A 25,176-nucleotide genomic window follows, 5' to 3' on the forward strand; every position below is an offset into this window, starting at 1 on the left:
GCTGTCGCTTGGTCTTTCAATTGTTTTCTCTTCTGTCCTTGCAATGCTGTCTGTAGCTAAAGATAAAGGAGAAAAGAACTTCGCCATGTCCTATGTGAAGCTCATGAGAGAAGACGGCACCACGTTGCATGATGGCTACCACGAGCTGGTAGTTCTCAAGGTATGGCGGAGCAGGGCTTGCAGAGAGCAGAGGAGTGGTGGCCGGATGGTTTAGTCACCAACAGCGGGGACTCCAAACTCACGCTCCCCCAGGGCTCATGAGCTCTGTGACCTTGGACAAAGCCTTAACTTCTCTGGGCCTCTGTTTCCTCTTCTTTGAATTCCTGGGGAATCCTTATGAGGAAGAAATGAGACACTGCTTACACACAAGACAGTGATGAGCAAAGGCCTCCATGAAGGAAAGGGCTCGGGACTCTTGTCAGAATCATGTAGAAAACAGACAAGAAGCCCTTGAGGAATGCTACACCTAGGTGATAAAATCGAAGGCCCAGACCTTGTTGCTCATTTCATGGCTTCCTAAATCTTAATTTACTTTTCCTTTCTCTCTTTCTTTTTCTCTTCTTCATTGGAAGAGGGGAGAGGACGGTCCCAGAGACTGGACCCAGGATGGCACAGGGGCCAAGCACTCTGTCACTGAAGTTAAAGATCCTGCTCTGCTTCATTTTTCCTAAGCAGTGTTTTAGACTCCTATATAACAAAATGCCTGCGGCAGATGACACTGTAGCTCAAAGAGGTTTCTTAGCCCGCAGTTTGGGGGTTGAAGAATATGGCACCCACACTGCTAAGCTCTGGGGAAGGCTGCCTTAGTTGTGGCACATTGTTGGCAAAAGCTTATGTGTGAGAAAGAGACCACATCCAGAACAGGAAGCCAAATAGACCGGGTGGCACCAAGCTCAGGGTTTTACAATCCTTCCTTGAGAAGTAAACATAATCCCACAAGAGTCACCTAATCCTTTCCAAAGACAGTGCCCCAATGGCCCAAGGATCTCCAACAGTGCCTGGGCTCTCAACTCCACGCTGACCAGCAGGCATCCAGCATGTGAATGTTGGGGTCGTATTAGTTACCTCTCTTGCTGCTGTGACAAAATACCTAGCAAAAACACTGAAGAAAGGGAGGTTTATCTGGGCTCGTAAATCCAGAGTAAAATCCATCATGGTGGGGCAGCCTTGGAAGCAGAAACTTCGGGCCGCTGACCACTGTACCCCAGGTGACATGCAGGAGATAATCAATGCTGGCTGGAGACCCCAGCATGTGAATGATACTGCCCACACCTAGGGTAGGGTCTTCCAACCTCAATTGACCCGATGCTTTACTTATTATTTTTATTATATTTGGGACAGGGTCTCACTATGGAATCCCAGTAGACCTGGAACTCCACATGGAGACCAGGATGACCTTGAACTCACAGAGTTCTGCTTGTCTCCTAAGTACTGGGATTAAAGATATATACCATCACAGCTGACAAATTAACTCAGTCTGGGAATTCCCTCAAAGTCTTCCCAGACGCTTGTCTCCTAAGTGGTCAAAGAGCCGATCAGGTTAGCTAACCATCACAATCAAACCACAGCAAGCAGTTATTACAGTGTGTGTGTGTGTGTGTGTGTGTGTGTGTGTGTGTGTGTGTGTGTGTGTAAGCTCAACAAGATGAAAGGGCCGGGTATGCGCTGAAGTGTATACCTACTTATGCCCACTCTTCTGATTTTTACCCCTGGGGACTTGGGCTGTTCACAAGATGGTGTGTGTGTGTGTGTGTGTGTGTGTGTGTGTGTGTGTATGTGTGTGTATGTGTGTGTATGTATGTGTTCTTGGATCTTCCCTGCATTGTTTCCCACTGTCAGGACAGAAGGATACATCTATCAGCCCTGGGCTGAAGGCAAAGCATGAAATGGACATAGTTAAGAGATCTGCAAGGCCAGACCTTCATCTCAGATTTCTCAGCTTTCAGGCTGCTATTGCCCCGATGCCCATGTTGGCTGGTTGCCCTGATGCCCATGTTGGACACAGCCAACATAACCACATCACATGATCCTTTTCTCTGAGACTCTATCTTTCTCAAAAGGTTCCTTTCTTCTACAGTCTGTTTTCTCCTTCATCACATTGGAGTACGGCTTGGCTTGAAAGTCTTTTTTTTCCCCCCTAACTGTCTGTGAGCTTGGGACAGAGGAGCAACGGCAGCTGTTTTTTTTCTCCCCGTAATTGCAGCAATCCTAATTTTTTTCATCTGCAAACCGAGGTGAGCAGGATACGTTTTGAATGATTATGAGCCTCAAGTGAGATGAACTGAGGCAGAAAAGGACCTGGTACTGCTCCTGTTGCAGAGTAAGAACACAGTGTGGCCTCCTGTAATGTCTACCCTTCTGAGAAACACTATGACACAGGGGACACAATTTATGAATGAGAAAGATGACCCAGAGAGGCCAAAGAATGAATCAAAGGATTCTTGAATGGCAGAGAAGGTACAGACTTATGGTCTTTGTCATTAATCTCTAGCTTAGAATGGATTGCCTATATTGGGCTGGTAGCCATCTTATCTTTTCTTTTTGTCTCAACAATTTAAGTCGGATTATTTATAGTCCGGGAATTTCAGCTCTCCTATAACCCTTTATGTGGTTCGTAGAGCCACCCCTTTTCGTTAATGCGATTTTGGATTCCTGCCTGTTTTGTGGGGAAACAGCCCTGCCTCATATGGCTTTTCCAGTGATTTCCTCACTGTTTCAGAAGTTCGCACCTCATAGTGTATATAATATGTGACCACTACAGGTTCTGTGTGGCTTGCCCTGGAGTAGTGACCAAAGTGTTGTTTCCAGGGAGACAGCAAGAAGATGGAAGATGCCAGCGCTTACCTGACACTTCCATCTTATCGACACCACGTGGAAATCAAGGGAGCCACTCTGAGCCGAAGCTCCAGCAGCGTTGGGGGCCTTTCTGTCAGCTCCCGGGATGTGTTCTCCATCTCCACCCTTGTGTGCTCCACCAAGCTCACCCAGAATGGTAATGGAGCCCTTGAGAGTTGAGTCTGTGGTGCTTGTGCACACGAGCATAAGGCCCAGTGGAGGCCAGGCGTGGATGGTTTAGCCAGTAATGATAAATCTTTTTCTGGATTCTTCCCTAGTGGGCTTGCTGGGTTTGCTGAAGTGGCGTATGAAGCCACAACTGCTCCAGGAGAATTTAGAGAAGCTGAAGATTGTGGATGGAGAGGAAGTGGTGAAGGTCAGTGGGACTTTGCTCGGATTCATCCACTAGTGTCAGAGCTGAAAAGGGCAGAACAAAATGTTGAAGCAGTGGAATAGTCGACTTGACCTCTGATGGGAACGTACTGCTCAATCCACCTTGAGGAAACTCTGTTGGGAAATCCAGCCAGGCGCTGTACACTGGGCATCAAAAAACCTGCTGAATTAGGCCCTGGAAATAAACCAATTTGGGTGTAGATCTTAACTCTCCCACTTCCATGTTTTCCTGTCATAATATTATGACTGTGACACATTTCTCAGAATTATTATGAGCCTTTGAAGTGATAACAGTTAAAAATTGCTCAACACAGTCCCTTATACATAGTGCATAATAACAGGTGAACTAAAGCATATAAAACATGGGAAAGTCAAGATACATCAATTAATATTTTTGTTGTTACTCTCTGTCACATATAGTAATGTAGAAACAATATGGTATCTTAATGCTATATGCATATTGGTAGAGATATAGAAATACATTTAGTTTGAGCTGCTTGGAAAGTAATATAATATAATAATATATATAATATAAAATTAACAACGAGAAAACTTAAGACATTGGGACTTGTATTTTAAGTGTAGCAAGTAGAAAACAATGCAAACATCAGACACTGCTTCCTAGTGGTAGTGGAGAATGAAATGTATCTGAGCAGCCGGGCTAGTTCAACCAGCTCTCCTCTAAAGCACTATGAATTCAAGCAGGTAATCCTGGGGGTCATGTTTCCATCAAGAATAACTTTAAATAGCTAGAAAGCAAAGATCAGGCATCTTTGTGTGGTCAATCTGGGTTTTGAGGGATTGTGGGAGATTTATTGGCTTATTCCTTAGGAGGAAAAAGTGGAGTAAAATTTTATTTAATTACCCAAACCTGGAGAAACAACAGCAGAATTATTTCCTGATCAATGCTTTAAATATGTACTATTGACCCATCTACCTAATTTATCAATGTCAAAGGAGTTCCCCATGTCCATTGTCTTTTGGCAACCTGGAGAAGTTGACTTGCTGGGGTGGAAGCGTAGATTACATTTTCTTCTATGATTTTCTGATTTAAAAACATTTGGTTATTGAATATTGTTGCCACACACACAAACACACACACACACACACACACACACACACACACACACACACACACAGAGAACTGCCAAGTTCAGCTCAAAGAATTTGTATACATGAGCACCCCATCTAGCTTATGGAGATGAAGGTGCAGAACATAGGTGGGTTTTCTGAGGGTTTCCCATACACCTCCATCAGAGGGGCAACTATTAGGCTGACCACCATCATTGCTGATTTTGTCCTTGCTCTTGGAGTTAAAAAATACAAAGTAACTAAGAATAGGTGTTGTATGGTCTGACCTGTTTTATTTGCTACAATGTTGCAGGGTCTTCCTCATTGTTGCACATGGAAGTGGTTTTGTTCTTCTCAGTGGTGTAGAATCCTGTCATGGGAATTGTCATAATCCATGTATCTGTGCCACTGCTGTGGGCTCATGTCACTCCGAGTCCTGGAGCTCATGCACAAAGCTGCTCTGGACCCCTTGAATGTGGCACATGGTGGATGCGTGCTCCTGTTCTCTTGGAAGGACACGCAGGGATGAGATTTGGAGGCTATCTGCCCTCTTTCTGAACACAACTGTCTTCTTTATCCAGTTCCTCCAGGACACTCTGGATGCCCTTTTCAACATCATGATGGAACACTCTCAAAGTAATGAGTATGACATCCTCGTGTTTGATGCTTTGGTAAGAGAGTGGGGACAACTGTCCCGCAACATCAGGTTTGAATACTTGTCGTACTGTGAGGAAAAATAAGAACATGCGGGCTCTGTGGTTCTTTACATGAATCTTTTGAGGTTTAGAGCCTTTGACAAGCAGACTAATGAGTGGCTGCTGGTTCTCTTCTGTGTTTCCAGTTCACCTGAGGGTGTGAGGCTTGGCAGGTGATGGGGGTGAGGGTGGGGTTTAGTGTTGATGTCACATTGTTGATGGCTGGTTCGTGAGTCTTGGGACTGTTGAATGACTATGCCAGGAGCTAGTCAGAGGCCAGTTTATAAACCACTTAAGTGTTACCCTACCTGTCTTACCATCTCTTCCTGATGTTCCAGGGTCATTTTGGTCTTTCCAATGCACTTTTCACAGTGGAAAGCCGTTCATACTTTCTTTCTGCCTTTTTACAGGGTTTCACGCTTCTCTCTTAACTCCAATATTCTTCGTGCTATATGAAAAAAAGCATGGGAAACTGGGGCAGGGGATATAGTCCTGTTTTAGAACAGTTACCAGCATATGAGAAGCTCTGGGTTTCACCCCAGCACTGCCAATCCATAAATTGACAAATGTAATTAATATAATTTAGAGCAAAAAACAAAACTGTTAGGGTTATCTATGACCAGCCAACCCTTGGTGCAATAGCCCTGCCAGTTTGCATCTTGGAAGAGGTTGTGTGGAGATAACTGGCTTCCTCAGGTGCCTTTAAAGGAGGCCCCTAGGATGCTAGCCTTACTGGAACAATGCTTCATGACTCAAAGATCCTTTGATTAAACTACTGGCAGAGGAGCTGAATGTTGAATGAGCTTCCTGTAGATTCTTAAGGCACAGAAGTATGTCACCGACTCTGGAAGACCCACCACATAGAAGGCAGTCTAATGACAACCTCTGATTTTTTAGTTGAGTAGGAAATTCTTTTATCTCCTAATACCCCAAAGCGACACTTTTTGAAATATTCCTTTTTTTGGAGAGACAATGTATTAGTGAAAAGGATTAATTATTCATTAGAGGGATTATCTCTAGGACAAAAGAATTGTGACAAGGGTTTCGTTTTAGCAGGTGAATAGTTTCCTGCAGTGGGTACCCTCCCCTACGAGCACCCCCAATAATTCTGACTCCTTTTCAGATCTATATAATAGGACTCATTGCAGACCGGAAATTCCAGCACTTTAACACTGTTCTGGAGGCTTACATTCAACAGCATTTCAGTGCTACCTTGGCCTACAAGTAAGTAACTGTGTGTATAGGGATTTCCCATGCACCTGTGTTTGTCTTTCCAAGATGCGTGGGACGCAGAGACTTCAGCATTTTCCCTTGACACCCCTCTTGTGAATTTTCCCTTTTCTAACGAATCATCCAACCCTATCCTAAAATTACCTATCCTAAAAATAACCAAAACCCCCAGAGATGGAGGGGGGAAACAGTTGACAGGGTCAACAAACAAGTAGCTTATTGCATCATTCAGCTCTCTGACAGCTGTTTATTGAGAAGTCAAGTAACCTGTGAGCCCCAGTGCGCATGCTCAGTAGCTCAGTGTTGAATGGATGTAGGAGACCCAGGGTCAAAGATGGAAACCCACAGGCAAATTCGGTGGCAGGCAGCTTGTGAAGAAACCTTGAAAGATGGCCCAAACATTCTGAAGTCTGACCTACTGGTAATGGTTAGCTGTAGAAAGTGTCTGAGCAAAGGAGGTCCATGGTAATTACAAATAGCATGTCTATATAGAAGAAGCTGAAAAAGACATTATTACCATCATTCTCACTCATCCCCTAATTATTCCTAGTTTTTTTTTCTCATCAAAAGATTATTTTTTTCCCCTCACAACTTTATCTTTGCCGGCTTCTTTATGGGCAGGAAATACTTATTCGTTGCCTGGAATAAATATATTTTGAAGCAGTTATTTTTGTGCTTGCAAATGAGTTGTGAGCGTTGCTGCACGGCCACCTTTAACCTTTGATTGAATGCCTTGTAATTTCCCGAGCAAACTAATTACCACGCTGTGGATTAGAAAGAGATGTATTTTGAAAATATTATCCCTTATTCAGGAAACTGATGACGGTGCTGAAGACTTACTTGGATACCTCCAGCAGAGGGGAGCAGTGTGAGCCCATCCTCAGAACTCTAAAAGCTTTAGAGTATGTGTTCAAGTTCATTGTTCGGTCGAGGACATTATTCTCACAGTGAGTATTTGTTGTGCAAAAGTGATTGAATAGCTCTGTAATCAATACAATACAATAATGTTTCATCACTATCGGAGTTCTTTTATTGAAAATAGGAGAATTTTTTTTTAAAGTTATAACAGGATTGGAGATCTGGCTAGGTGGTAGAGGACTTCTGGATCACTTGTGTCCCTGGGCTTTGTCCCTAGTATTGCAAACAAGCAAAACAAAGACAAGAAGAAAAATATAGCTAGATTTTGATTTTTAAAAAGCAACCTTGAGAATTCAAACCTAACCTAGAGATCATGAATATATAATAATTTTGTTTTCTAAGCTCATTTGGGGAAGACTAAAGGAATAATAACCACATGGCAATGGTATTTCACTCAGTGAACATGGTTTATGTGATTTAAGGCTGTTCTCTGTTTTGTTTAACATTCTTCACTTGATTTAAGATTATTTAAGGAAAAAATTCTAGGAATCCGTGTTCAGGACTTGGGGGCACTGGTGAGAGCAGAATGCAAGGGGTTTGCCATTAATTTGGCTCTCACAGGCTGTGACGGCAGATTAACTGCATTCTGAGGCTTTGCTGCCTGTTCTGGAGATCCTCACAGCCAGCAAGTGTGATTATATACCAGAGAACCTTAAGGGACTTTGATGGTCAGGATCAGCACTTGACTGTCTCCCTGAAGGCCTCTGGAGATGGAGATATTCAAATGTAGCTAACCAAAGATTGCTTTATATTTATCTTAGCTGTATGGTAAAATTACCTACCGTGTTAATTAAATATGTGTTAGATTAGTTGTGCAAGATAGAAAATAAGAAAAAATCTTAAGGGGTTATATTGTCTAGGCTCTTAGCATGAATGAAGACTACTCAACTAAAATCAACTTAGAGAGAAACAAGACTTCAGAATATTGAAAAGACCAGAGAGTAGATGGGCCCAGGCATGACTGTGTTCTGATGCTAAGTATCATAGGGTCCTCTCTCTCTCTTGTTGGCTACTTTCAAGGCAAGGTTTCCAGTATGAGACTATATATACTCTCAGCTAAAGCTCACTTTGCTTTCTTGTCACTGCAGCAAAACTTTATGCCAAGAACAGTCTTAGGGCATGTGCTAAGATCTTAATAGACAATGTGGCTGTGGGACTCAAGCGAACTGTGTGTCGATAGTCATGTGTGGCGTGGGTAAGAACAGTTTCTTAGAGGATAGACTTTGGCTGGAGAGATGCCTTCCCAAGAGAAAGATGAAATCTTTATCATCATCAGACAGTGATAGTGGGTGGATGGTACAAGTTTCACACTTAACAAGGCATCTCCTTTGGAATTTTCCTAAAATGCTGAAACTTCAGATAAAGAACAGAATAATTCCCCAAACCTGTATATATTAATTTATTTAAAAATTGAAATATTGGTCCTAATCCCCTAGCTTGTCAATTAGTTAGATCTTGGCAATTATTCATGCTAGTTTAGGTGATTCTTTTTCAATAGTTGTGAACCAACAGTAGCTTCCTTCCTTTGTAAGAGTTGATCTCGGAACTCAAGGAATCAGACTTTGCTGTTCCAGATACGCGGGTCAGGACTTCTCACCCCTTCTTCCGAGAGAGGATGTGGAATCTGTAGGAATGGATCACCCCCTTTGACTCATCATATCGTCTTCCCTTCTTCCTTTCCACATATCTCCTTTTCTTCTCCACTCTGTTCTTCCTTCCCTTCCTTCCTGTCCTTTCCTTTCCACATTCCTTTTCCATGTCCTGGAACAAAGCACATTTGCTCACTTTCTTTCTTCTCTTCCTCAGAGCATATTGTTTTTGTAAGACTTTGAACCCTTCAAGGTGATATCAGTACTCAGTGTCTTCTGGTTTCCTAGAGTGTGGGGCAGTCTGGTACTTCTTGTATCTCAAGCACTTGAGATGTCACTAACATTTGCCTAGAAATGATGTTAACAAGAGAATAATCTCAAATACTTCCCCGAACAAAAATGCACATTGTCCTACAGAATGTCAACAGCAAGAGCTAGTAGGTCATGTGTCCTCTTTATTTTAGGGTCTTTAGCAATGTTCTACTTTCTTCCCAGTCTGTAAGGGTACTGGGAGGTTGGGGTGCTTTCTCATAACCAGGAACATCTTCCTTGGAAACTAGAAAACAGAATATCAGCGCTTTGAGATTCTTCAGCCATCTGGGGAGGAATAACATAATTATTGCTTTGGGGCTCATTGCATCTGACAGTGTTGTTTCTAGATACTCCTTTGTTCTTTTGTCCCATGTTCGTAATTGCGGATCTAGTTCGCAGTATTTGTTCCCCTGCCTTTCTTCTTTGTACCAACTGCACACGAGCCCTTGAGAGGGTGAGGATTCTTCTGTATCAACATGCAGAATGCAACTGGACATGGACAGAAGAAAAGTGGTGATAAGTGAAATTTTTATTTTCCTTTGTGTTGGGGGAGATGATTTATTTCAGAGCCAAAGAAGGTGAGTTTCTTGCACTTGTTGTGTCATTAGCTGCCTAGTTCAATGTCTGGCCTAGGTGTCACTGGCTGGACATAAGTCTGAGCCACAGCCACAGTGGAAGCTTCTGCCATATGAATCCCTAAATTGTGGTGCATGTGTCCAATAGATCCTGAGGGGCCATAGCTATGACTGATATCCACTAGGCTTTAGGAGAATGACTCGTTCCTCAAGTGGGACAAACCACAAGTGAAAAGCGTTCAGAAGCAGCAGAAGCATCGTCTACTAAATGTTGACTTTCTTTACAAAGCCCCTTTCAGTATCTCTAATCCCCAGTCTTAAATACCCAGCAGTACGATCCACATACTACTGAGATGTGGCTTTATGTGGAGTTGGAAATGGATTGCATTCCCCAGTTCTGTGATGGACATTGGCTAGGCGCTGACCAGTGAGTCTGCAGAGCCAATGAGAGGATGGCACAATGAGGGGAGGAGACCCAGAGTCTGGGGCTGTATCAGCCTTTGGTCCCCTTCATTCTTGCCTTACAGAGCCCAGTGGTGCTGGAACTCAGGAGAAAGTGGGTATGATGGTCCTGAGCACATGGTCATGTATGCAGACCTAGGGAAGGTCACAGGAAGTCACAGGAAGCACCGGCTTGAGGAAAGGACCCATCTGTTAGCGTTTTAATAACGAAGTGATGAAATTGTTCAGGAAAAGTTCTAGTCCATGAGTGTGATACCAGGAGAAATAGCAAGGATGTGGCCATGCCATCACTTAGGAGGTGTGGAAAACCTGGCCATGCCAGTTGGTTTTTGTCAACTTGACACAATCTGGAGTCACTTGGGAAAAGGGAACCTCAATGGAAGAATATTCTCCGTCAGATTGATATGTGGTCCTGTTTGTGGGGGGAATTTCCTTGATTAATGACGGATGAGGGAGGGGCTACCCTACTATGGGCAGTGCCATCTCTAAGCAAGTAGACCTGAGCTGTATAAGAAAGCAAGTTGAACAAACCATGAAAAGCAAACCAATAAGCCACATGGTCTCTGTCTCATGCCTGCCTCCAGATAATTGCTTGAATTCCTACTTCGATTTCCCTAAATGATGGGCTGTGATAAGGGAGTATAGGCAAACAAACTCCTTCTAAGTTGCTTTTGGTCAATGTTTTATCAGCAAGAGAAAGCAAACTAGGACATTTCCTGTTTCAGGAACTTTGGACATATTTAAATCAGAAAGAAGTCGTTCTGGAGTCTTCATGCTTAAAATGTGATTTCCTGTTCCAGCTGTTTTAAATGTTCACTTCCTGGGAGTGGGGGTACCTTTTCCTTAGTGTCTGATTTCTTTGAAGACCAGCGTGTAGAGACTTTTCCTGACACCACAAACTCACGTTGGTCTGCTGTTGGCCTGTGTGGGTGAACCCCGACTTTGCTACACTAATTTTCCTGGAGAGCGGTTGGGGCCGCTTTGGCCCTTGGGACTCCTGTACCAGTGTTTCCTTTGTCCCTTGTCTTCAGTGTGCCTTGCATTTCTGCTTCTTTGGTTCTTGCTTCCTTTTTCCTCTCCTAGATCTATCTGCCTTTCACAAGTCCCCCTCCTTCTCGGGCCCCATCCCTTTGCATAAGAGAGACACAGTCTTCAGAGCCCTGTAGCTTGAGTTTGGATTCTGAATGTGGATCCCACCATTGCCACGTACAGGTGTTTATGGCCTTGAGAAAAATTATTTAATCTTCAGATCACCCAGTTCCCTCAAATGTAACTGCATAACAACAGTGCCCATCATGCAGGGCTGCTCTTCAGGCTGTATTATTATTATTAATTATTAATTATTATTATTATTATTATCTGTATGATAGTGGACACTTACATTTCAGGGTGTAATATATGGCAGGTGTTACACAGCAAAGATGTATGGCTAGTCTTATTCGTGAAGCACATCATATATCAAGTCCAACAGGATTTTCCAGTATAGGATTGCATCTGTTATAGCCATGCACACCCTGGACTTCAATAGGTGGGTAGTCCTGGCTCAATCTCTCTGTACCCTTCCCCAGGTATTCATTCACTCACTAATTCCCTAGCCTCTTTCACACTTTTGACTGAACATTTTATCTTTCCTTTATTATTTTTTTACTTAATGTACATTATAATGGTGTTTATTATAATATTTTCTTTCATATATCATTGAGTCTTGCTCGTATCTCCCTTTACTACCATTCTCCATTGGTTTTCCTCTTCCAATTGCCCCCCTTCTGCTCTCATATCTCTCTCTCTCTCTCTCTCTCACAGACACACACACACACACACACACACACACACACACAGACACAGACACACACACACACACAGACACACACACACACACAGAGTTGTCTCATTTCATGTCAACGTTACACAAGCCAGAGTCATTTTGGAAACAGGCACATCAACTGAGAAAACAGCCCCTTCAGACTGTCCTGTGGGCAAGCCTATGGGCATTTTTCTTAATTGATGATTGATATGGGAGGGTCCAGACCACTACCAAAAGTATGGTACTGGGTGTTGTAAGAAAACGGCTTGAGCAAGCCATGAGGAGCAAGTCAGTAAGCTGTACTCCACCGTGGCCTCTGCTTCAGTTCCTGTCTCTGAATTTCCTCCCTGAGTTCCTCCCTCAGTGATGGAGTAAGGTGAAATAGACTCTTTCCTCCCCAAATTGGCTTTGGTCATGGTGTTTTATCACAGCAATAGAAACCCTAAGTAAGCTATGTAGGTTGTATACCTGTATCTGTGTCTGATCTAGATTCTATAGATGAGGAAAACATAAGGCGTTTTGTTTCCTCCCCCAGTTACACTCCTTGTTTCTCCCTCATCCCTCTTCTTTAGACTCCTTCCCCTCCTAGTTTCCCTCCACTTTCACATCGCGTGTGTGCACATGTGTGTGCATGTGTTTGTTTAATTCTAGATTTTGCATACGAGAGAAGAGAGTTGACCTTTGTCATCTTACATCTGGTGTATTTCACTTAATGTGACCATTGCCAGTTGCTTCCTTTTTCCTGCAAGTGGTGTACTCTCATTCCTCTTTACTGCTGAATAAGAAATCAGTAAAGAACATGAGGCCTTGGGAGGTTCTGGAAAGCCATCCTTGCTGTTGATAAAACCCTACAGCAACCATGGCTTCATCTTCACTCCCAAGGGATGAATAGAGAAAAGCTACCTTGGGAAGAGACACAGACTACACATTCTTAGGGGAGCCACAGCCCCTGAAGTGTGAGCCCTCACCCTACAGTTTACCTAAGAAGAGTGCTCTGATGTAGCGGGTGTTTTTGGACTGCCTCGGTATCTTTCATTAATACGGACTGCAGGAGCATGGTGCGTAGCTCCCATCAGGACCTCTCCAGCTCATCTCATCCTGAGCTGAACACTCCTCTCTTTCTCTGGATGCTTTCAGTACCACCAAGCCGAACCCTGGCGCCGCTTCTCAGAACTCCCTTGGCATTTTTGGTTTGTATCTTGATTTATTCTCCCCGGATCCTGCCTCCCTGGCCTCTACTTACACCTCTCAAAGCCCGGATTTCTCCCTTGAAAACAGCCACACTAGCCGACCTCCAGGTCACGGATGCACTAAGTAACTGGGTTGTCTGAACGAACCCCAGGCATGCCCAGTGCAGGCTGTACTCAGAGGGAAGGCATGAACCTCTGTCTTCTTAAAGAAATATGAATTTAACTTGCCAGTGTGATTTGTTTTCATTGTTCATGTATGAATAAATATTAAAATGCAATCATCTGTTTATGCTGAGCACAAGCTGGAAGGCCTGTCACACTATTCCCGTTCCTCCCGCATGTAATTTGTTTGCATGTTAATGCCACTTATTCCTATGTAAGCCTCTGTTTGGGGGTTTGAATATAATTCCACTTTTTGATGACAGTAATGGCTCTGTAAACTGCACAATTGCAGTTAAATGGGATTATTTTATGATAACATTAACTTGGCATCATATCAAGATGGAAGAGAAAAGTGTCATCAAAGGGATATTGTCTAACAGTTACATCTCTTTAATTTATTATCTGGTTTGTGAGTTGCCGAGCTGCCGAGGGGGAGCTAACAGCCTTTTTCTCAGGAGCATACGTGGAAGCACTCTGTCAACTCTTGAGGAAGTTGCTGTTAGGATAAATTGTGTACATGCACAGACTTTTAAACAGTTCTTGTTCCCTTTGATTTTGGAAATATTGGTAAACATGTGTTGAATATGTTTTATAGTCCAGGCACTTTGCTAAGAGTGGTGAAATTAGTAAGTCGTGGTGATGTATTGGGTTCAGCAAACATGCCACGGGCCATCACGGCATTCTTCCCCGGGATAGGCAATGACCAGTGATGATGGGCAAATGTAGATACTTGCAAGTAATTCACAAGAGACAGACGGAGGTGGCAACAATGCTCCACCTAGCATTCTTTTCACAGGAGATATTTTAAACACAGAAAGGTGTTTAAGAAAGCAGCTATTGGGAGAAAAGACAATCCCATCTTCTGATACACCCACATTAGAGAAACCTTGGCTACTCCTACTCCACCTGCGAGCCAGCATTTGTTAAGTCTCTTTTCTGTTTTTGACACTACATCACCTGGTATAAGAAATTTACAACCTACCAGCATTGTATTTGTTATAGTGAAGAAGAAATGGAGCCCAGAAAGGTGTAGAACATGGCCATAGGCTGCCCAGCTGGATGTTGAAGGGAGAGACCCTTGTCACTTGTAGTATATTCTGTTGTATATGACTATCAGGTGTCTGAAGGAAGGTGGCACTATGGTTTGGGTAATGTCCCCCAAAGGTCCGTGTGTTGGATGCTTGGTTCCTAGACTGTGGTACATTTGGGAAGTGGTAGACCCTATAAGATGTGGGGCTGAGACTAATGGAGGAATGCCCTGTGGAGAAGACTGAGACCCTAGGAAATCTTTTGTTCCTGAGCCATGAGGGGAGTGGTCTCCAACTGTGAACCGAAGTGAACCTTTTCACTTTCTAGGTTGATTTGGTCAGGTGTCCATTACAGTGAGGGACAGCTGGCCCATACAGGTGGCTTGTGGGTGAAGCGGTAGTGGTAGAGGTAGGGGTAGGGGTACTAGTACATCTGGAAGATGGGTGGAATCTAACTTGTGAAACATGTGAACCAAGGAGCTTGGCGTCATCCTCGCGTGGGGAGACTTCTGTTCAGGTGCTGCTCTTTATTCCCGGAAAACGTGCTGACTGACCTAGCCATTCTTCCACTGTACATAAAGAAATTAAGCTTCATAAACACTTGGCATAGTATCTGGATAAACTTTATAAGTCAGTGGACATCTATTAAGAGTCCTGATTAGGTTTTTTTCCTATAGGAACAGTCTGGAAATCCCTGCTTTGTGGGAGAAGAGCCTTCGGAGGTCCGAGGCAACAGATTACCATGGTTCAGAGGGACTGCTGTGGAGATGGTCTGTGGGAGAAAGCACAGATAAGGGAGAAAGACAATGGACCATTGAAGCTGCTGTGGCAATGGGAGTGTGAGAACGTGAACTCAGGGTCAGGGGCTGGTGGCCCGGAGAAGGAGAGAAACGGTGAAATTCTGTACAAAAATGAGCTTGTCCTCTGTTCCCTGCTAGAGTCAGCAGAGATGTCTGTGACCAAACATGTGTGGAGCTTTCCTGCACACCAAGTGAGTCTTCCAGAGGACATGAGTGAGGAGACCTCCAATGCAGTCCCGTTCTGACTCTGTCTACCTGGAGTCAGCGTCCACCCCACAGGTTAAGGGCTCAGTTCCTGAGGCTGCCCGCACTTAAGATGTTGGGTCCAGCTCAAGACAAGGGTGTTTTAGTTGTGCTTCTGACCGATCAGCTATGAATCTATAAATCAGGGTTCTCACAGCATCCCTCCCAGACTGAATAACTTGTTACAGTGTTTTACAGAGCTAAGGCAACACTTGCATGTATTAACTACATAGGGCATTACAACGACACCAGTGCATACTGGGTAAAGAGCTGACCAACATGGCGGAGGAGTACTGCTCATGGGTGTGTCAATCAAACCCTTTAAAGGTGGTCCCTCCCACAGGCACCAGAATACATCTGTGTCCCATTAAGGAAAGAAATCAAAGCTCTTTCCCTTGAGCTAATTTGACCAAGACTGAGCCCAGATTTGAATTCTCCACTTATCTCTCTGTGTCTTCTGCAATTCACAGGTTCTGGTTTGTCTGTAGTTTGTCTATTGTGTGTCTGTCTATTCCTGTCTAATGTCTGACTGGCTGTCACTATGTATGAGTCCCTAACAAAAAGCTTTTGTTCTTTTGTTGAGAAGCGCAGGAAAGGGATTTGGGATACTTGCATAATCTTTACCAGAGTTTTACAGAGAATGCAACTTTCTGACTCCGTGACCAGGAAGCGCCCAGAAAAGCAAATATAGTGACTTAGCAACCTACGTCTATATTACTGTCAACATTTCTGGCAGATATTTGCTTTGTAAGACACCTTTGACTTGCACGCTGTCTTCAGCAAATGATTATGATAACACACGTACATACCCACAGGCACTGCTCTCCCTGGGTCAGGGACATGGAAGAGGACAAAAGTCAAGATTAAAGCTATGCATTAGCTTAGGTTGCAGAAGCTGTTTACATGGAAAATCCAAGGTGAGTCAGGGTGCTTGTTACATTGTTCTCCTAAAAGTGGGTCAAACAAGAAGGCTGAACTCACAGCAGGATAGCGGTTTTAAGTCTGATGTGACCTCAACTTCATTAATTTGCTGTGAGTGCCAGCAGAAGTTTAGCCTTCTAGTATGTAAAAGATACTTTCATAATAATGTATTGCTGCCAACCACACACCCTTCAGACTGCCACCCTCTGGGACTCTCCACATGTCCAGCTGTCCAGTTCTCCCTTTGGGCGCTTCTAGGGGCTTCATTGTCTAGATATGATGGGTTAAACCATGGGATGTTGGTGAGCGATTTAACCGTAGGCATCTCTCACCTGCTTGAATACTGAAGAGGAAGGTTCAAGGTCCTAATCCAATAACCATATCTTGGCCCTCCCAGGGATCAGCACCTATCTGGAAGCAACTAAAACCCCCCAGTTACCAGTAATCCCATTAACACACAAAAAGACACTCATTACTCAGTGAGTTCAAGCATCAGAATATAGAATGTAAGTGTGTTTTAATAAGTGTGTGTGCGGTTTGGGGTGTGAAAAGTTGAACATATTCCTTGCAAGACTTGCTAGATGTACTGCAGAGAATGGTACCCACAGAGATTAGAACCCAGGAAAATGGAGAATGGACATAGAGCTTTTGTGCGAATCCATCTGTAACTGCCTTTGAAGCTATAACATAAGCTAAGGAATATGATAAAATTGAGGATGTGATCCAGGAGATTAGCACATTGAAAGGGGTGGGCAAGAGAAGAGTTCCAAGTCAGCCAGGTCAGGGACACAGGGGAAGAAGAAGGACCTGGATTCTAGGAGCTTATAGAACGAGCCAAGTGAGGGAGCATCAGCATTGCTAGCTGTGGCAATGAGGTCATGTTGCTTGGAGACAAGGTCATGGTGCTTGGAGGCAAGGTCATAGTATGTGGGAAATGAGGTCATGGTGCATGGAAGCAAGGTCATGGTGCTTGGAGGCAAGGTCATAGTGTGTGGGAACGAGGCCATGGTGTGTGGAAGCTGGTGGGAACTTCAACAAAGAGCCAACCCTTTTCCTAGAGTTTAGCAGTTTTTTGAACTTGTGTTTTCTCACCGTCACAGAATACCCAAGGCTGGCTCCCAGTTCTGGGGTGGTGCCTGTGTCAGCTCAGCTCTGGTGAGGCTTTATGGCAGGCTGCTTCCCATGGCAGGAGCGATTCAAGGCTGGAGGGATTGTATAACCAGACTGACAGCTAGATGGTGTGGGAGTGGTCAGGCCTGTGCTTTCAAAATACCCTTTGGAAAATTGAGGGGTCCCACGACAACTACCTAATCCCTTCTAAAGGCACACTTGGTCTGCAGACATCTACTAGACCCTACCTCTTGGAGGTTCCATCCCACCTTTCTTTGTGACAGGCTCTCATCTTGTGACCCATGTGGGTAGGACACAAACAAACACATTCAAGCCCCAATAGCATCTTTTCTAACACCCAGTCTAGAGGCCGCTGGAGAAAGCCAGGAGATCAGAACTCAAAGTGCAATTGATTACCTGTCATCCGTGTGTGAATCACCAACATTTGGATTGTCTTGTGCTGATCTAGTCTTGAATCACCAACATTTGGATTGTCTTTGTGTGTGACCCTGGCCCGCTTCTCTAATTGTGGCCTTCAGAGGCTGGGTCAGCTTTTTCATATTCTGCTCACAGCCAAGTATAAGACACTGGTCTTGTCTGCTTCCATTGTCCCTTTAAATGGCCTAATTTTGTAGAACAAGGCTATCTGCTGTAGACCGTTAAGAAAAAGTCATGGAGAACATGCGATGTTCTTTCTTTCAGGACGAAGCAGCGGGTGGTTTTCTTTGCTTGTTAATTTCTCTTTAGAAGTCTATGAGTTAGCTAGACGAATCCTTGCCCGAGAGCAAAAATGGCTGTTTCTGTCAAATGTCAGGGCTCACAGTTCCTCAGAGAATGACTAGGTGGGGAAGCCATCTACTGAATAATCTGGAGATTTAGCAAACGTGTTTGCAAATCCTTTGTGACTAAATATGAACTTTCTAGGTAATAAGGGTCTGGTAGGCCAGAGGGGTAAAAGTCAGCAAGCTAGCATGGTTGTCAGGGATGGGGAGCTGGGCTAGGATGGCCACATGTGCTTCAAATGCCCCAGAGGTGGGCATTGCCAAAGGAGCATCTGCTTCCTTAATAAGAATACTATATTGTTCAGTTATTGGACTTGTTGTTTATTCTATCTTTAGGATAGAAGAAGAAAGGATCATTATGGGGTGGCAGATCTGGGCCCCGCCCTTCAGGTCCCTAAACCTCTCTTGCATCTCCTAGACGTACTTCCTGATGTAGCTCAAGCAGAGACACAGGGACTTTATTCCTTCGTCCAATCATTCATTGAATCACTTAGCACTTGCTGTGTACCAAACAAACGTGAGGAGCCTCCTAGGGTCCCACTCCCCCACCCCCGGCTGCTCTGTAGCCTCAGTGAATGGGCTATGTTTGCCGAGTACCTTCTTTAGACCAGATTGGGTGTCTAGTCCAAAAGAGGTTAGTCTTCTGTTTGAGGATCCAGGTGCTCTGGATCCCAGACACGGGTGCAGGGCAGGTGTGGAGTTGCTGAGGGCACCCCAAGAGAAAGCTTTAGTCCCTCATGGCTGGTAATTGCTGGCCTGGGGCTCACAGACTTGGGGACTGAGACTGATCCAGCATCATTGTGATTTACCTTAGGAAGCACAGCTCTGTCCAAAGTTGCTGGGACACGTAACAAGCTGAGGCCTTTCCCCAGCGACTGTCTCTGCCTCACTGAAGGGCCGTGGGGCATCAGAAGACGTCTAAGAGCAGAATCTAGAGTCCCCCCGACCTGTGTTCTCAGGATGCTCCAATTACCTCATGACCCAGATACCTGCACACTGCACGGGGCCCTCATCTTGTGGAGGTAGCATCTGCTCCCCTCTCCTTCCCAGGAACAGTGCCGCTAGGGCTGTGAGGCTTATTTTCAGCAGCCATGTCTTCTTCCTGTCTCTTCTCTGGTACCCTCCCAATGTGGAACTCCAAAGCTCTTCTTTCTTCACATTAGAACAGAATCGGATTTTCTTCTTCTTCTTCTTCTTCTTCTTCTTCTTCTTCTTCTTCTTCTTCTTCTTCTTCTTCTTCTTCTTCTTCTTCTTCTTCTTCTTCTTCTTCTTCTCCTTCTCCTTCTCCTCCTCCTCCTCCTCCTCCTCCTCCTCCTCCTCCTCCTCCTCCTCCTCCTCCTCCTCCTCCTCCTCCTCCTTCTCCTTCTTCATCTTCTTCTGACTGTCTCCTTCTCTGGCTCACAAGGAAGCAGCAGCCCTACTGTCTTATCCAGCCTAGAGTACTGGTGTGCTGTTGATTGTTTTCTTCATCTTCCTGTTCCACAGACAGCCCCACTGTTCCCTATTTTGGGGTTCCAAATGCTTGGACAGGCATCCTCCTCCTGTCACCTAGGTTCCATCATTGGGTGTGCCTAAACCCATCACTTCAGCTGTCACCTCTCTGCAGAAACCCAAGAACCAGGCTTGCAACGTGTCCACTCTCACTGACCCACAACCCAGCATGCAGCAGGAGGCAGAACAGAGGACCTTATTCTTGAGACCGTGTTTTCTAATACTCTATGCCAAGTTCACAATGGAGTCTGAAAGCTTGTCTTGTAAATCTACCACATCTTACCATCATTTTTCCAACTCCCTCCCCTTCCTTCTCAGGGATAGCAGGACCAGCGTCCTGCAGCATCCAGCCTTCCCCTCATATGGCTAATTCTCTGCAGAGATTTTTGGACTTCTTCACTAAATAGCTACAGCATCTCAAATATGGAGAGGCTCATTTCTCATTCCAGTTTGAGTTCTTTCTTTCTCCCTATCCTCCAGCTCTGGCTAGAATTCCAGGTCAGCAATGGACAGAAATAGTGTACACACTGTACCTTTTCTGTCTATTATGAGCTTAAGGAATTATGGGCTATTGGTAATTTAATTATGATGTTCACTGTGAAGGGCTAACAGATTTTATTGTGATGGTTTGGATTTATTTCAACCACCTTAAGTGTTCATTTTTTTCCCCTGATTTTTGTCCTTTCTCCTTCTTTTGGGTTGTCTCCAATTTTTTTTTTCATTTTCTTCTTCCCTTTTATTACTTTGGAAGTTTTACTTTATATTTGAATTTTAATGGCCACCTAGGTATTGTACCATACATATTTAACTTAATAAAGTTCAAAGTTAATATCTTTTACATTCCTCCTGAATAATGAATGGGTTTTTGGAAAACTCACTTCTCTCTTAAATGTTGTACTATTATTGAGCAGAATTTTAATTTGACTTTTACAAAGTATCTCCAAAATGTAATATTGACATCATTTTAAATTTGGCATTTTTGTATGTTTTTTACCAAAAAAAAGTCTCTGATGTTACTGTACTGGTAAACAAGGACCAGTACAATACCTGAAAATGACTGAGGAGAGGGACAAGAGAGGTGGGTCAGTTAAGAGAACTGGTTCTGACCTGGGTTCCATTCCCAGTACCACATGGCAGCTCATAACTGTGTGTAAGTTCAGTTCCTGGTGATGGGACACCCTCATCTGGCCTCCACCAACACAGACATCCACGTAGGCAATAAGCTCATTCACATAAGGTAAAAATAAATCAATCTTTAAAAATAAAGGATGAACATTTTATGCTTTTAATAACAATTTAAAAGGAGTTCTTCACACCTCCTGTAGCCTTTGATGCTTGCTTCCCTATTTCCAAAGGAAATAACTATAGAATCATTTGCAAACCGCCCGTTGACGGATTTCATTCAGAGGTGTGACAGAGTGGTTCGGTGGGTAGAGACTCGGTTGTCTTTTGTTTGTTGATTGCTGTCTGTTGTTAGCTTTATCGTGTTGTGTTGTCTTGCTTCCTATAAACTGTGTCTTTTAAGTGTAGCTGACTTTCCTTTCAGTACCTTGTCTGCAGTTTCACTGGGATGTCTGGAGGGAGGAGTTTGCTTGTCCTGCTGGAAACAAGTCTTCTCAGATCTTGGTTTGTGTGGGCTGACTGCCCAGTCAGAAAGCATCCTCATTCTTGTCTTTCCAAATATGTTCTCTCCCCCACGTCCTATCTCATGCATCCGAGTATAATGTCTCTCACTCATATTTCTAGGTCTCTCGAACACTTTGTTGTTGTTTGTTTTTGTTTTTGTTTTTTCAAGACAGGGTTTCTCTGTGCAGCCCTGACTGTCCTGGAACTTTCTCTGTAGACCAGGCTCACCTTTAACTCAAAGATCCACCTGCCTGCCTCCTGAGTGCTGGGATTAAAGGTGTTCGCCACCACTTCCTGGCTTCTCATATATTCAAATTCCTTAGCTTCTTGACTTTTGAGATTCATTCTTGATAATTGCTTGAGTTTTTTTTTTTGTTTTGTTTTGGTTTGTTTTTATTTTCTATTCTTTTGAGACAAGGTCTTGCTATGTATGCTAGCTGGCTTGAATTCACAGAATCCTTTCTTCTTCATTCTGGAATCTGGGGCCGCAGGTGCGCACACGGTGCCTGGCAGACAGTGACTGCGAACTTATTTTCTCCTTTTTGTCCTGTTTATCCTACTGTGTGCTTTTCATAAAGCCCTAGCATTGCCTGTCTCGAAGTGTTTTTCTCTAGCAGTTTCAGACTCCCAGGTTTTATAGGAAGGTCCTTGATCTATTTTTCATTGATTTTGTGCTAGGAGAGAGTCAAGGGTCTCTTGCTTCCTTCCATATGTGGATACCCAGTTTTCCGGGAGCTGTTTGTTGAATAGCCCAGCCATATCTCCCAAAGCTAAGTTTTATTTAGCACCATTCTTGACTATCCTGTGTGTGTATGTGTGAGTCTGTGTGTATACACATGACTTCAGAGTATGTTGTATGTGTTTGTCTGTGTGCATACACATGACTTCAGAGTATGTTATATGTGTTTGTCTGTGTGCATACACATGACTTCAGAGTATGTTGTATGTGTTTGTCTGTGCGCATACACATGACTCCAGTGTTCTGTTTGTGTGCCTGGGTGTATTTGCGTGGCTTCAGAGTGTTCTCTGTGTGTTTGTGTGTGTGTGCATCTTTGTGTGTATGTATGCATGGCTTCAGAGTGTGCTGTGTATGTCTGTGTATGCACAAAACTTAATGGGCTGTGTGTGGTGTGTATGTCTCTCTCTCTCTCTCTCTCTCTCTCTCTCTCTCTATATATATATATATATATATGCATAGCTCCAGTGTGTGCTGTGTGTTTGTGTGTATTTGTATGACTTCAGAGTGTGCTGTGTGTGCTTGTATATGTATGTGTATCTTCTGTGTGTGTATGCATGACTTCAGAGTATGCTGTGCCTGTGTGTATTCGCATGACTTCAGGGATTACATTCTAAGGAAAATCAGGCTTCCCTTCTATCATTCAGGCACTGCTACCTGAAGGCATTTCCAACCAGAGGCCTCTTTAACCAAATGTTCTGCTTGTGGACACAGCAAAGAGTGTGAATTTGGAAAGCATAAACCCAAAGCCCAGGAGAAGACTGGTTTGCGATTAAAGATTCTCGGCAGAGATGTGTTTCCTTTCTCCTTACTCAAAGCCAAGGGCCAGCAACTTCCTTAGTGTTCCCTTCAGTGCAATCCTCATCCTTCTCATCTTCCTTCCTGAGAAGGTGTAACAGCCGAGGAGAAGTAGACTAGGGTCTCTGTGTTAATCAGCTATCCATCCCTGACAAAACACCTGACACAAACCACTTAAAGGAGAAACGATTCCTTTTGGCTCATGGTTTCAAGTGTTTTGGTCAATGGCCAGCTGCTTTCCTTAGTCTCGGGTCTGTGATGAAGGGGTCCGCTATGGAGCAGGGATGTTAGCAGAACAGACTGCTTACTTCACTGCATGGTGGCTGGGGAGGCGTGGGGCAGAAGGGAGGCAGGCCCAGGACAAAGTAGTCTTCATGGGCATGCCCCCAGGGACCTACTTCCTTCCACTAGGCTCCCCAAAGTTTCTACCACCTCCCAATAATGCTGTCAAATTATGAATCAGTTGATGGATTAATCCAGGGGATTATGTAAGAGCCCTCAGGACTCCATCACCTTTCGATATTGGATTCTCCAGCTGGGGTCTGAACCCTCAACACATAAGGCTTTTTTTTTTCTTTTTGGTAGCAGAGGGATACTTCCCATCTAAACCATAATAGTCTCCAATAAGCAGGCCCCAGGATCCACCATGTTGTTCACAGTCCCCAGTAGCCATCAATGCTGTGTAAAGACACTAGGGTTTGACAGAATCCTTCATGGCAAGGCTGGATTTATTATTTTGCTTTGATTTGGGTTGTCCCTCGTGGATTCCTTGTTTTCTTGACAACTTTATGATTCAATTTTTAAAAGAGGCATACAGATTTCTGCCTGCATGTATGTGGTGTGCCACAGGTGAGGCATGAAGACAGAGAGAACTGGGTTTTCTGGGACTGGAATTACAGATGTCTGTGAGCTTCCGTGTGAATGCTGGGAATGGCACCCAGGTCCTCTGAAGGAGCAGCCAGAGCTCTACACTGCTGAGCCATCTCCCCAGGCTGCCCCTGCATCAATGCTAAATCCATCTTTGGCAGTAATTTGCAAGACTTCCTGGGAAATTCTGTCCACCAAGAAGTCACTGGTAAAGCTCTTCCAACTTCATTCTGTGTTGTGGCCAGAGGCATCTCTGAAGAGTTCAGGTTAGACCAAGGGCTGCAGCCTCTCCTATCCATGGGGGATACAGTCTAAGACCCTAGTTACTGGACCTAATAGATGCCAGAAACTGAGGACAGTGCTGGGCCCTGTATATCTTTTCCCTGTACATACCTATAAAGAAGTTTAATTTATAAACTAGCATAGTAATAAATTAGAAACCATAGCCAGTTGCAGCACACAGCAACGGAAACAATATATCATAATGGAGGCAATGTGAATATGTCCCCCTTTTCCTTCCCCCTTTCTCGACTGACTTCCCAAGAGTTAAGGGGATTGAAACTGCAGGCAGTGAGGCTTCAGGTGGAGGGGGTGAGGCTGTTGTACCCCAACCCCTAGAGTTAGTTTCTTTGCAGGACTCTTGAAGTAAAGAAAACTAGGAGTCTGGGAGGGCTGCTGCACTCCGGTCCCTAGCAACTCCTGAAGTCTGTTTCTATCTGGTCTCCAGGCTTGTTCTTCTCCCTTGGCCCTGCCCTGCCCTCCGTTCCTTTGATTCACTAAGTCCCTCCTGCTGAGGGTCTGAGAACTTGGCATGCCTGTGTCCTTCCTCCTCTCATGGGCTTTTTTTTTTTTTTTCTCACTCAGCTTTTCTGTGTCACCCAGAGTCCCACGCCTGTCCTCCCAGCCTTTTCTGGCTTGGTCAAATCTTCCCGATGGATGTCATCCTTGTCTCTGTGACTTTCCCTGGGCAGTGCACATCACAGCTGCTGTTGCACTTGTTTGGTTGCTGACTTTTATTTCCCGTCATACGGGGTTAGCATAGTGACCGCAAAGTGACTGGGGCATTGTGTCTGCATAGTGACCGTGCAGAGTGACTGGGGCAGAGTAACTTGTACACAATGATTGCGCAGTGCAGAGTGACAGGGCATGGCCACGGGAGCATTGTGGCTGTGCACAGTGCCTGGTACACTATGGTTGTTACATAATGACTGGGGAATAGCTGGTGCCTCGTGACTGTGTATAGCGACCGCACAGTGGCTGCATAATGCCTGGTACACAGTGACTGCGGCGTGGTACTGCTCCACGCGGCTTCCTCAGTTGAATGGTTGTCTTGTGGCGGCACGCCTCCTTAAATACTGTAACAGCTGCCCTCCTCTGAGGACTCCAGGCTGACTGTTTTTCAGCTGTTCTTCCCCTTCCCTATGGCTTTCTTCCCGAGATAACTTGATTGCGGTACTCCTTTGGTTTCTTGCCAGGTATGCACTGCTGAGTCAGCAAGGTCCAATGATGAAAATGCTGCCCCGGATTGTAAGCCCTAC

At 44.4% G+C, this 25,176-nt stretch overlaps 1 protein-coding gene across 1 annotated transcript in view; it reads left to right on the forward strand.

Annotated features, from left to right (window-relative positions):
* Window positions 1-25,176, forward strand: part of Dock2 (dedicator of cytokinesis 2) — a 408,709-nt gene that overhangs the window by 73,932 nt on the left and 309,601 nt on the right. Inside the window, exons 17-22 of the mRNA XM_048436014.3 lie at window positions 57-160; window positions 2,809-2,992; window positions 3,114-3,211; window positions 4,881-4,970; window positions 6,118-6,218; window positions 7,037-7,171. Of these exons, the coding sequence (XP_048291971.1) occupies window positions 57-160; window positions 2,809-2,992; window positions 3,114-3,211; window positions 4,881-4,970; window positions 6,118-6,218; window positions 7,037-7,171 (712 nt within the window). The remainder of the gene's footprint in view (window positions 1-56; window positions 161-2,808; window positions 2,993-3,113; window positions 3,212-4,880; window positions 4,971-6,117; window positions 6,219-7,036; window positions 7,172-25,176) is intronic.

This window comes from Myodes glareolus, chromosome 9, assembly GCF_982192425.1.
Source record: "Myodes glareolus chromosome 9, mMyoGla1.1, whole genome shotgun sequence".
In the NCBI taxonomy this organism is placed as follows: Eukaryota; Metazoa; Chordata; class Mammalia; order Rodentia; family Cricetidae; genus Myodes; species Myodes glareolus.